Raw genomic sequence first — 14,063 nt, 5'->3', positions numbered from 1 at the left:
AGGAAAACGGGAAAAAATCATAAATCTTGTTCTCAAAGTCCACCTCCTCAATTTGGGATGATTCGTTGTCTATTCATGTATTCCACAGATGCAGGGTACAAGTTGATTGTGGAGCTTTAATCCACTGCTTCTGAGGCTGCTGGGAGAGGTTTCCCTTTCTCTTCTTTATTTTCACAGCTCCTGGGTCTCAGCTTTGGCTTTGGCCCCACCTCTGCGTGTAGGTCGCCGGAGGGCGTCTGTTCTTAGCTCAGACAGGACGGGGTTAAAAGAGCAGCTGCTTCGAGGTCTCTGGCTCACTCAGGCCAGGGGGAGGGAGGGGTACGGAGTGCGGGGCGAGCCTGCGGCGGCAGAGGTCGGCGTGACGTTGCACCAGCCTGAGGCGCGCCTTGCGCTCTCCTGGGGAAGCCGTCCCTGGATTCCGGGACCCCGGCAGTGGCGGGCTGCACAGGCTCCCTGGAAAGGGGGCGTGGACAGTGACCTGCACTCACACACAGGTCTCTTGGCGGTGGCAGCAGCAGCCCCAGCGTCCCACGCCCGTCTCTGGGGTCCGCGCTTTTAGCCGCGGTTCGCGCCCGTCTCTGGAGCTCCTTTAAGCAGCACTCTTAATCCCCTCTCCTCGCGCACCAGGAAACAGAGGGAAGAAAAAGTCTCTTGCCTCTTCGGCAGGTCCAGACTTTTTCCCGGACTCCCTCCCGGCCAGCCGTGGTGCACTAACCCCGTCAGGCTGTGTTCACGCCGCCAACCCCAGTCCTCTCCCTGTGCTCTGACTGAAGCCCCGAGCCTCAGCTTCCAGCCCTGCCCGCCCCGGGGGGTGAGCAGACAAGCCTCTCGGGCTGGTGAGTGCCAGTCGGCACCGATCCTCTGTGCGGGAATCTCTCTGCTTTGCCCTCCACACCCCTGTCGCTGTGCTCTCCTCGGCTACTCCGAAGCTTTCCCCCTCCGCCACCCGCAGTCTCCGCCCGCGAAGGGGCTTCCTAGTATGTGGAAACCTTTCCTCCTTCACGGCTCCCTCCCACTGGTGCAGGTCCCGTCCCTATCCTTTTGTCTCTGTTTAGTCTTTTTTCTTTTGCCCTACCCAGGTACGTGGGGAGTTTCTTGCCTTTTGGGGGTCTGAGGTCTTCTGTCCGTGTTCAGTAGGTGTTCTGTAGGAGTTGTTCCACGTGTGGATGAATTTCTGGTGTATCTGTGGGGAGGAAGGTGATCTCCGCGTCTTACTCTTCCGCCATCTTCCCCCAGGGCCGATTCCAGCACTTTTTGTTCATTGGTTGTTCAGCAGTTAGTTGTGATTTTGGTGTTTTCATAAGAAGAGGTGAGCTCATGTCCTTCTACTCTGCCATCTTGTCTCCATCTTTTGATGTCCTCTTTTACATCATCATGTTTATCCTTTTGCTGTTCATTGTAGTTATAATTGCTTTCATAATTAAATTTTTGTTTTTCTTAGAAATCTACTGACTTATTTGAGTGATATACTTTCCTATTTAAGTGTTATACTTTCCTATTGTGATTTTCTCTTTCCTATCGAGTCTTCTTTTCTATTTAGAGAAGAGTTTTCAGTATTTTTTTTTTTTAAGATAGGCTTAGTGTCACTGTATTCTTTTAGTTTTTGCTTGTCTGAGAAATTCTTTATCTCTCCCTCTATTCTAAGTGACAACCTTGCTGGGTAGAGTATCCTAGGTTGCAGGTTTTTTCCTTTCAGGACTTTGAATATATCTTGTCACTCCCTCTGGCCTGTGAAGTTTCTGTAGAGAATGCAGCTGATGGCCTTATGGGGGTTCTCTTGTGACCCTTTGTTTTCTCTTGCTGCCTTTAGAATCCTCTTTTATCTTTAACTTTTGCCATTTTAATTATGCTATGTCTTGGTGTAGGTCTGTTTGGGTTCATCTTGTTTGGGACACTCTGTGCTTCCTGTACCTGGATATGTTTCTTTCTTTAGGTTCAGGAAGTTTTCAATCATAATTTCTTCAAATATGTTTTCTTTTTAAAATTTATTTATTTATTTATTTATTTATGGTTGCATTGGGTCTTCGTTGCTGCACGTGGGCTTTCTCTAGTTGCAGTGCGCAGGCTTTTCATTGTGGTGGCTTCTCCTGCTGTGGAGCACGGGCTCTAGGCACGGAGGCTTCAGTAGTTGTGGCACGTGGGCTCAGTAGTTGTGGCTTGGCTTCAGTAGTTGTGGCTTGTGGGCTCAGTAGGTGTGGCTCACGGGCTCAGTAGGTGTGGCTCGTGGGCTCTAGAGCACAGGCTCAGTAGTAGTGACACACAGGCCCAGTTGCTCTGCGGCATGTGGGATCTTCCCAGACCAGGGCTCAAACCCGTGTCTCTTGCATTTGGTAGGTGGATTCTTAACCACTGCACCACCAGGGAAGCCCCAGATATGTTTTCTATCCACTTTACTTATTCTTCTCCTTCTGGGATCCCTATTATGTGTAGATTGGCTTGCTCTAAATTATCCCATAGGTCTTGCATATTGCTTTTTTTTTCCACTTGCTTTTATGTCTGTTGTTTTGATTGGGTAATTTCCATTAATCTGTTTTCCAGATCATTTATTCATTCTCCTGTGTTATTTAGTTTGCTATTTATTCCCTTTAGTTCAGTTTTTGTCTTGGCAAATGAATTTTCATTGGCTCCTCTTTATAGTCTCTAGTTCCTTGTTACAGTGATTTGCATTTCTTTTTCCTTTCCTTTTTAAAAAATTTTTTTTTTGGTCAGAACGTGCAGCTTGTGGGATCTCAGTTCCCTGACCAGGAATTGAACCCAGGCCACAGTAGTGAAAGTGCCGAATCATAATCACTAGACCACCAGGGAACTCCCTGAATTTCTATTGATAGCCTTTTTAATTCCTTTAGTATTTTTATTACTTCCTTTTTAAACCTGGGGCCTAGTAGACTGGAGAGGTCTGTTTCATTGTTTGTTCTTTCAGGGGAATTCTTTTGTTCTTTAATAATAGAGTAATTGGGAGTAATTCCTCTGCTTTTTCATTTTACTTAGCTTTCTCTGAATTTAGGAGAAACAGTTATCTATTGTGGTCTTGAAGTGCCATTTTTATGTGGGTGTGTCCCTGTGTAGCCTGTGTAAGTCTTATATTTTTGGTGTGAGGATTGTTTTTGGTATGGACGTCTGCCATATCTTTCCTCAGTGTGTGCTGGCTGTTATCCCCTTGTTAGAGTGTGTGATTGCTGTTGTGGTGACCAGAGCCTGCTCTGGATGTTGAATGGGGCCTCCTCTTTGCTCTGGGGTTGTCACATCCCTGTGGGTGTCAGGGTCTGCTCCCCAGTTGTTGGAGTAGAAGTCCTCAGATCCATTTCAGAGCTGTGGTGTGAGGTAGGCATTACTGGAGCACTCCTGCTGGGAGAGGAAACACTGAGTATTCCTCCACAGGAGCTGTCCACGTGGAAGCGCACTCTGTGGTGTCATTTGTCACGTGTTGTGTGGGCTCACAAAGCACACTGTTGTTGGCACTGCCCTCAGCATTGCCTCAACCCTGGGAATGCAGGAAATAAGTCTGGGGGGTCCCTCAGGCACTGTGCTCCCAAAGCCTCCAGCCCAGACCCACTGAAGTCTGGTACCCAGACCTGCTGTAGTCATGCACCTGGACACACAGTGGGAACTACAGTAATCAGCTCACATGCCAGCCCTGTCTCCTCGTGAGTGAACCCACAAAGCCCGCTGCTATTAATGATGGACCCACCACCACCATGGGAGCACTAACAATCTGCTTGGATATCCTGCAAGCGCTGAGCTTACAGAGCTACTGGAGGCCTAAATCCCAGGAATTCGCACAGTTGTGGGGAATTGGCTCAGATTTCAGACCCACCTCCGTGTGTGTGCAATCCACAGGGGCTTGCATGCTCCCAGGGCTCAAAGGCAGAGCCGCGCCACCGGTGAGCTTGCTGAGACTGGGGCTGCTGTGGCGGGACCCCACCCCTCCTTTCATATGCAGCTTAACAATGGGGTTTTTATGGCAGACCTGGGCTCCATCCTGTGCAAACCCCTCGTTGTGGCCTGGACCACACTCCAGTCCCTTTGGGCTGTGTCTGTGCAGCCAACCCTAGTCCTCTCCCCGGGTCTGCAAAAGGACAACATTGTGTGGTTCCATTTAGATGATGTAACTTCCACATCCATGAGTGAAGCAGTAGTTTGCAGGGGCTGGGGGGAGGGGGAAGTGGAGCGTTATTATGTAATAGGTAGTTTCAGTTTAGGTTGATGAAAAGCTTTGGAGATGGATAGCGGTGATGGTTGCACGACAGTGTGAATGTACTTCATACCCCTGAACTGTGCACTCAGAAAGGGTTAGAATGGTATATCTTATGTTATGTGTATTTTACCACAACAAAAAATTAAAAAGTGGCCCAGTGTAGACCAAGCCAGGAGGAAGAAGGGTGTTTGACTCTGTGTGGGTTCTGGGTCTACCACTGCTCTTTAATATTCGCCATTATGCACAATTCCCTCTGCCCTACCTTTTAAGCCTGCATAATAAGTAATTAAGGAATTAAATTTGACACATGTGGCATCCACAGTGAGGTATCATAAAGCAATGGCCCTGCCCCATAAGGGCTGCCATTAGAAATGCAACCCCCTGCCTTAAGCACTTCAGGCTTCCTACTGCTCTGGGGTAAAAGATGAAGCTCCTTAAAAAGGCCTTGCAAGGCTTTGCACACTCTGAGCCCAACTTAGGTCTCCAGCACACCTTGAAGCCTGCTCACCCTTGCTCTCTCTGCTCTTCCACAGTGAGCTTTCCACCTTCAGTTCTTCGTGCCGCCAAGGTTGTTTCCTCCTTAGAACATATTCTCGCCTCTCTCTGCTTAGCTAGCATTTTCATCCTTCAGAGTTCAGGTCAACTGTTCCTGCACAGAAAACATTTCCTCACCTCAGATCAGGTTAAATCCTCTTACTACATGTTCCGGCAACCCCACATCCTTTCTTGGAAGTGATTTTTATATTTGTTTGTTTGTTTATTTGATTACTCTTCTGTCTTTCCCAAAAGGTGATAAGCTCTAGGAGAACAGGGATCCTCTAGCTTTTCTCAGATTGAATCCTGAGCTCCTAGAGGGCCTGGCCCTCACTCATAAGCCCCTCAATCATTACTGGCTAATGAATGAATGAATAGAAAGATAACTAACAGTATCAAACTAAGTCAGAGATTCTTCTCCAGTTTATAAGTCATTGATGCTGTGACCTGCCCATTGAATACATTCTTCTCCATGTAAGACACATAGAGAACATTAAGATTATTCCACAGCAAGAGATGTAATACATTTTAGATTGACAGCAAAAGGAAAGCTATTCAAGGTAGGGGTTCATTTTTACAACACTGCATATTCTATGTTGATTTTTCAAAAAAAATTATAAGTACAATTTGAAACCAGAATGACACTTCTTTTAAGTTTCTCACACTGGTAGTTATTGATCCTCATTCATATTTCAGAGGAAATATCATTGAAGTCAGGAGAAATCTATTTAACCTGCATGGCATTCAAAAATTGCTGGAAAAGCTTAGCTCCTGTACACTGTGCCAGTGACCTTGCTAAGCAGGCATGTGAAACACTTAAATGTATAATTTTCTACAGGTGCTTTTGGTAAAAACATTCTTTCTTCTTTCTTATGTCTTCCAGCAAACCTCATTATCCTTCTTGTGACCCTGTAGGCATCTCATTTTCTCTTGGCTTGTTTGCAAGTTTTAAAATATTAACTGCATCTCTTGCTTCAGGAAGAGTTGTTTGGCTACTACTCTCTATTTTTACTGTGTGAATTCTTTTACTTCGCCATTAGTACCTTGAATAATGGAGTTTAATGCATTTTCAAAGAAGCCAGACATGATTAAAAATCTCTTATCTTTATTAAGTAAAGCAATAGTTATTCTCATTTGGAAGACCAAGGGGAATATTCATGGGAGAATATGTATTAATTTTGAATAATGTGGAAACTATATTAAAATAAGGTCATAAGGGCCTCCCTGGTGGCGCAGTGGTTGAGAGTCCGCCTGCCGATGCGGGGGATACGGGTTCGTGCCCCGGTCTGGGAGGATCCCATATGCCGCGGAGCGGCTGGGCCCGTGAGCCATGGCCGCTGGGCCTGCGCGTCCGGAGCCTGTGCTCCGCAACGGGGGAGGCCACAACAGTGAGAGGCCCGCATACCGCAAAAAAAAAAAATAAATAAATAAAATAAAAAAAATAAAATAAGGTCATAAGGGGTCAGTCACCATGGAGTTGGGGGAAAGAAGCTGTCATGTAGGATACCAGCTTTTAAGTAAGATAGGAGTAAGGAAGAGTAAACAAGAGCAAGGATGCCCAAGGGATAGGCTGTCAGCTTAATTTGTCAGCTTTTAAAATTTTCTAAGGAAAGGAAAACTACATAATGGTGGAAAATCATTATATATTATATAAGGGAAACTTTGCAGCTGATATGGAGGTCTATGAGATAGTAAAATGCTGAAAAATAATGACTTCAATACAATTTATTCAGTGACTTTTTTTTATTCTCTAGTAAATCCTAGGCTTTGTGTCCAACTCTGGATAGGAGGCGTAACATTGCATAAAACACCACCCCTGTACCTGGGGACCTTGAATGATTACATAAAAGAACACAGAAAGGCATTTGGCTGCCTTAGTGTTTCTCAAAGAGGACTTTAACTGTGGATGTTAAAAGGGATTACAAGAGGGGCTTCCCTGGTGGCGCAGTGGTTGAGAGTCCGCCTGCCGATGCAGGGGACACGGGTTCATGCCCCGGTCTGGGAAGATCCCACGTGCCATGGAGCGGCTGGGCCCATGAGCCATGGCCACTGAGCCTGCGCATCCTGAGCCTGTGCTCCGCAACGGGAGAGGCCGCAACAGTGAGAGGCCCGCGTACCACAAAAAAAAAAAAAGAAAAAAAAAGGGACTACAGGAACTTCTCTGGTGGCGCAGTGGTTAAGAATCCACCTGCCAATGCAGGAGACATGGGTTTGAGCCCTGGTCTGGGAAGATCCCACATGCCGCGGAGCAACTAAGCCCAAGTGCCACAACTACTGAGCCTGCACTCTAGAGCCCACGAGCCCCAACTACTGAGCCCGCACGCCTAGAGCCCACGCTCCGCAGCACGAGAAGCCACCGCAATGAGAAGCCCGCGCACTGCAACGAAGAGTAGCCCCCACTCACCGCAACTGGAGTAAGCCCACGCACAGCAACGAAGACCCAACACAGCCAAAAATAAATAAACTAGTAAATTTATAAAAGGGATTACAGCAGGACTTCTCAGAGCCTTGAATATGTTAATGAACACTGGGAATCATTTCTAAGGGGGTATATTATCGTTCCCAAATTTTTTGAAGATGTCATCTTGGTTTTGTGTTTTGCTCTGCAATTGTGCGTGTTTTGGGAGGAACAGCTTGTGAACTTGTGAGATTTTTTTTTTTAACATCTTTATTGGAGTATAATTGCTTTACAATGTTGTGTTAGTTTCTGCTGTACAACAAAGTGAATCAGCTATTTGTATATGTATATCCCCATATCCCCTCCCTCCCACCCTCCCTATCCCACCCCTCTTGGTCGTCACAAAGCACCAAGCTGATCACCCCGTGCGATGCAGCTGCTTCCCACTAGCTATTTTACGTTTGGTAGTGTATATATGTCCATGCCACTCTCTCACTTTGTCCCAGCTTACCCTTCCCCCTCCCTGTGTCCTCAAGTCCATTCTCTACTGAACTTGTGGGATTATAGCCTGGAATACACTCTGGAAAATGCTGACATTAAAAAACAGACATGGGTCCGGAAATTAAATAATTTTGGAAAATTTTTCATCAAATAATATACCAATTGCTTTAATTACTGAGAAATTGTGTAGGACCCATAATAGGCAGCTCTAAAATCTAGTGCCTCTTCATAGCAGCAGTATTCCTAATAGCTGAAAAGTGGCAACCACCGAAATGTCCATTAATTGATAAATGGGCAAACAACATGTTGTATATCCATATCATGGAATATTATTCAGCCATAAAAAGGAATGGAGTACTGATACCTGCTACAATGTGGATGGACCTTGAAAACATTATGCCAAGTGAAAGAAACCAGACACAAAAGGCTCCATATTATATGATTCCATTTAAACAAAATGTCCGGAATAGGTAAATCCACAGAGACAGAAAGCAGATTAATGGTTTCCAAGGACTGGTGGGAGTTGAAAATGAGGAGTGGCTGCTAATGGGTATGGGTTTTATTTAAGGGATAAGGAGAACATTCTGGAATTATATAGTGATGATGGTTGAACAATCTTATGAATATATTAAAAACCACCAAACTGTACACTTTAAAAAGGTGACTTTTAGGGCCTCCCTGGTGGCGCAGTGGTTGAGAGTCCGCCTGCCGATGCAGGGGATACGGGTTCGTGCCCCGGTCTGGGAGGATCCCATATGCCGCGGAGCGGCTGGGCCCGTGAGCCATGGCCGCTGGGCCTGCGCGTCCGGAGCCTGTGCTCCGCAACGGGGGAGGCCACAACAGTGAGAGGCCCGCATACCGCAAAAAAAAAAAAAAAAAAAAAGGTGACTTTTAGAGTATGTGAATTTTATTTCAATTAAAAGAAATCCAGGATCCCATCATACCAAATGGTTATCTCTCCCATATTATAGGAATTGAGAACAACACACCTTTTCTTGTCACAATTATATTTAATGAAGATAGTAGCTGTTATTTACATAAGATATACATACATACAATTCCTACACATTAAATGTAGCCTAATTGTGAAAACAGGAAAAAATGTACTCCAAAATTACATACTAAATAAAATAAATAAAAAGTAATTATTTGGCACAATATCTATCATGTAGCAAATAAATAACTCTATACCATTGATTGAACTATTTACAATCTATTTGAAAGTGCAAAACAATTGCTGAAAATTAAAATATCTGTGATAACATTTAAGTCCAGAAAATATGTGGGTTTTTTGAATCAGTAACAATAATTAGCCAATAGTAAAGGTTTTTTTAATGCCCAGGAAAATAATTTTGAAAAATGTTTTCTGAATATTGTGCTCTTTTGAAGTATCATTTTTTTTTAAATCTTAACGCTAGCAATTTTAAGAACCTTGGAGTTTCTCAGTGGAATTCTTATATATGTACTCCTGATTTGTAAGTTTAAAAAAGTTACATTGTAAACATAAATATTATTCTATATGTCATTCAGAAATTACAGACCAGTCCTCCCTAAATTAATTACATAAGCAGACAGAATGTTATAGTAATGTGGTCAGGTACAATTCCTTCAGAGGTAAGACTATGAAGATGGAAGAATATAGTCTCTAATTTGGAGTTACACGGATTCCTCAACACCTTCCAAAAACTCCATGCTCAAATCAAAATGTTGAGTTAGAAATTATGAAACTATACCACCAATGATGCAGCCAAATAAATACCATTTGTAGCACATCTCATCCTGTAAACACTCCTAGAAAAAAATATCAGGAGCTTGATACTTCTCTTGACAATGATATTTCTACCATGCTCTTCATGTTGGTCTTATTTTATGTTTCAGCAAAGAAGATGGCACAACTGGAAATAAAACACGGTGACTACAAACGGGGGATTCCTAAGCTAGTGTGTGCAAGCTGTATGCAAGTCAAAGAACTTCTTCTTTTGTCATGACGCTGGTAAGCTGAATGCAGCACTGAGATGTCTCAGGATGGGTTTTTGCTTGTTTTATAGAATTCTCTAGTGACAATACAGTCATTACTAGCATACATGGCATTTTTGAAAGATTGTGGACTGGAGGCAAACCGTTGTTCTGAGCACTTTAAATGTCTATGGTCGACGAGGCTCTAATCTGTGTGACATCTGTGATAAAGTTCTCTGGTTGTCAATCACATTTAATTGTCGTACATAACTCCGGACATCCTGATGGTTTTTATTAGCCTGAGCTGCATCAGGATCTGTTGAAAGAGAAAGGAGCAGGATTAGCATTGCATAATATATGCATATAAGATACAGCTTTATTTACTCCAACTTTTTCATTTATCATGAATTCCTGGGTTCCATCAAGACCTTTCAACACGCTATATTCATTGAAATGTTTCTACTTGGATGTTCCATCTCCTCTCTCCCACCCTATTCTTCCCTGGAATCACATATTTTGATCATTTTCCTTTGCATTACATATTGTAAAAAAAAAAAAAAGCCACCAAATAAAAGTGAAAGCATCGCCTGACAGCCCTGGTTATACATTAAAATTGTTTGCCCTTGCCATCCCACCTGTGTCTCACACTCCCTTTGATCCAGATGAGGACTAATGGCAAAAAGACATAGTTTTCATTAGCTCCTAACAAAAGCACTTAACACCTGGGCTGAACTGAAGCAAGCAAGTGAGACTAGTAAGTCCGACTCCCCTAATTACTTGCATACAATATACGGCATTACTGCATAGATTGTGTGTTCTTAGAGACTGTCCATACTCAGAAAAAAAAAAGAAAAATCAACTCGGGCTGAAGGCCAGACCTTCAATTTTCTGATGCTATTTGTTCTGAAATCCCAATTACCATTCTATTCTCATCCACTTCCCAAAGCACTCGAGCAGCAGAGCTATCTGAAGTTAACCAATTTCCCTAAAACTAGGCTGAAAGAAGAATCAAATGCTCAGATCCCTACACAGGGAATAGACATGAATGAGGAAGGCCATTGGACAGTGGTGAACTGGAAACACAGTTCCCTCCAGAAGTGACTACTCAGCTCTTGCATGCTGATGCCATGTGGGAATCTGCACCCTGAGTTGCCGGATCTTCCTATTTTTCTAGAGAAATGAGAAATCTGGATTTCTTTCCTGGGAATCCTTCCATTTGTGAATGGTGACATTATTTCACAATAAAAGGGAAAAAAAGCTCCGTTTAGATCCAACACCTTGGCCATGGTCCATGGGCGGCCTCTGCCCTGTGGATCCCTGGTGTGGGACACTGGGAGTGGCCAAGCCAGCCTGGACTCTGGACCAGTGTTCTTTCCACCATAGCACACTGCCTTCTGCAGTCCATCTGTTCTCTTTAGATCCACACACCACTCCCAAAGCCAATTAGAATGCCATCAGCATGAGGGGCGAAGGGGAGTGCTGCAGGTCTGAACACAGAAAAGCAGAGAAAAGATACAAAGGCCCCCACTCGCTCTAAGAAGAAACTCATCAGTATAATTATCACATATAAATAATACCACAGTGTTTAATTTCCTCGCTTGTCACTGGCTGTGTACTCTACATTTACAATATACTGTAATTACATTGTACATATTCCCACAATGTTTATGAATCTATTCTTACAGCTTTATCTATAGATTTTTGACTTCAGAGCTAAGCAGCTGTTGTTTACCAGCAGTTACTGATAACTTCAACAATTGCAGTGGAGATTTGTATAGAGAAAAATTCCCCCCATGACTCTAGGAGATATAGGAGAATGTAGGATTTACTTCCAAAGAAGTTTATAGAACAAAATATATTCTATCTTGGTTCTTCTCTGGTTCTTGGACCTCATGGAGAACCTTCTCAAGGCTTTGAACCCTCTTAGGCACATAGCATTTGTGTTCAATTTCAGGAGTTTCCTAGAACCCCCTGAAGGGCCATGGATTCTAGGTTATAAACCTTTGTTGTGTAGACTGGCATCACTTATCTATTCTCATACTCACTTGTATAACTGCCTTATGATCGTGTCTTTATACATATAGTAAATCACTAGACGAAGAGATAGGAGAGACTTTAATTCTGGCAGAATCCACATAAGATCGGTTGATGAGGTGCAAGGCTGCACCTTTTGGAAGGAAGAGAAGGCATAATCATTTGAATCAATTTTTTAAAGATCTTGCTCCCCAAGTCAAGACTAGTTTTCCTAGATTCCACCCCCCCGCCACGGGCATTAAAAAATGAATGTTTAGCAGTTCTGGTATCCTGTGTTAGCAGACCCTCGCTTTGGGCCAGTCCTGTGCTAGGAAGAGCAAAGATAGCTCTGACGAATAAAACAAGAAGCTTTTAGTCTCTGAGCACTAGGTTTATTGGAGGGGATGGTACTGGTAGCCTCGCAGTCATGTCCATGTCAAACTATCATGTTAACTTAATGAGCCCAATGACTTCAGTGACTCATACAATGAAGTTATTAGCACAAAACTTTACAGGGGCTACCTTCTCACTCCCAGACCAGCTGGAGGGAGCCAAAGCTCCAGCCCCTACCCGAAGTCCCAGTCCAGAGGAGACAGAAGCACTGGCCTGGCAGGGTGATCTGCTGCGACGATGCAACTGAACTCCCAACAGCTTAAACTTGCTATTTATTATCAGTGACGGTTTTATATTAAAGCATTGTATGATACCAGTTTTTGTACAGATTTAAGAAAAGCACTTTAATTCACCTAGAAATTCTAGAAATATAATATGAATTCCTGCTATGGGACCTTTTACAAACGTGCTTATAGACATTAATGCCTTCTCGCAACACCCCAAGAGACAATAAATATTATCTTCCCCAGTTTATAAACGACAGAATGAGTCATTACAAGTTGATGTGAGTTTCTCAACATGAAGCAGTGAGTCATAAAGAGAGTTGGTTAGAGTCAGGATTTGTTGGCAATCATGCCTTAGTTGTCTATCCATTCTGGAAAGAGCAGATGGATTCTGTAAGTTCACTCATAAAATGATATTCTTATGGTTCTTTTAAATGCAAGGCCCCTATCCCATGGGATTCATGGTCCAAGGTGTCTCTGACACCGTCAAATATTGTCCAGACTTCTAGAATGTCTCAGTAGCCTCACTGAGAAGGACTTAGCCACCAAGGTCCATATTGCAGCAGCATGAACTTACTGAAGGGTTGGCTCCTGCAGTATCTCACCGTTCTGGCAGTATTTGCAATCATGCGCTAAAAAGAATAAAAAGAAAAACTGAAATGCAGGCAAACTTAGTGTAGAATCCAAAAAAGAAAACAAACCATTGTTTATTTCAGCAATACCTGGGACCACGAGGAACAGCAGGTTCTGAGATGTGCATTATCTGGAGGCAACTGGTTGACGTATAACCTGTTTAATCACTTGAAAGAGGCACCCACCCCCGCATGCCCCCCTCCCACACATACAAGGTATTCGTCAGGTGAGGAATACTAGTGGCATAACTCTCCCCTAATTGCTTGTTCCTCGAGACGTAAAAAGCAGGCTGTCGTTCCTGAGAAATGGACCGTACTCCTCAGGACTAGTTTTTACCATCCTTTCTTGAGGTCACTGTGAATTTGCAAGAGAATTTGTAACTATTCTAGATCTGGAGAATGGTTAGCTTGTCAAGTTCCTCACAGTAAACAGGACTCAATAATGAGGTGTTTGATGATGCTGATGGAACAATCATAGATATTCTATCGCCACATTTTTCCTATACACTATGCATTATTAACCTTTCTCATCTTCCAGCAAAAGTGTGTTTTAATGTTCACCTTAATTATGTGATTCCCTCCCTCCTTCCTTCTTCATCCTTCCTGATGATAACACTAACACATGCATATTTTAGAATAACGTTTCAGACAGTAACTTCAGTTATATTTTGGTACATTTCCTTCTAATACTTTAAAAACATAAGCATGTTTTTCAAAAAATGGAAGTCATAACATACATGTTTGTTTTGATCTGAATCTTTTCATATGGCATTATGGCTCTTTTCCATGCCATTTGCATTTTAAAGTCCTTTTTAAATAAGCAGGTATTCAGTCATGTGGATGGATCATAATTTATTTAACGTTTGTTAATTTTGTCATTAAGCGATCTCAATTTCTAAGTTTTGGTTGCCATAAAAACTTATAAGGAAACCTTATGAACTGCACTCAACTTAGTTAAAAACAAAAAAAGAAAGAAGGAAAGAAATGAAGGACAAGAAACATAAGGAAAAATATCAGTGAGACGGAAGCACTGTTTCTGAGCCACCATGTACATTTCTTGCTCGTCGTATTTTAAGGGTAACTGTGTAACGTCTCTGGACACGGGGGCCCCCAGTCTCTGTGTAACATCTCAGGACACTTTTGCTCTCAAGGTGGTCCGCAGAGATGGTGGATTAATTCTAACACTAGCAGAAAATCTGTTAAGGCTACAGCCAGGA

At 43.2% G+C, this 14,063-nt stretch overlaps 1 protein-coding gene across 1 annotated transcript in view; it reads right to left on the bottom strand.

The window, feature by feature from the left end:
- Nucleotides 1–8,706: 8,706 nt before the first annotated feature.
- The window catches only part of RAPGEF4 (Rap guanine nucleotide exchange factor 4), a gene marked incomplete at its 5' end in the record, with an annotated part of 310,415 nt that continues 305,058 nt past the window's right edge, over nucleotides 8,707–14,063 (bottom strand). The window contains 2 exon segments of the mRNA XM_082631169.1: nucleotides 8,707–9,900; nucleotides 12,792–12,846. Of these exon segments, the coding sequence (XP_082487295.1) occupies nucleotides 9,773–9,900; nucleotides 12,792–12,846 (183 nt within the window). The 3' untranslated portion in view covers nucleotides 8,707–9,772.

The sequence above is a fragment of the Mesoplodon mirus genome, assembly GCF_964341445.2.
Source record: "Mesoplodon mirus genome assembly, chromosome: 8".
Taxonomy (NCBI): domain Eukaryota; kingdom Metazoa; phylum Chordata; class Mammalia; order Artiodactyla; family Ziphiidae; genus Mesoplodon; species Mesoplodon mirus.
Note: the sequence above shows the minus strand (reverse complement) of the source record. Positions and strands in the feature narration are given on the sequence as shown.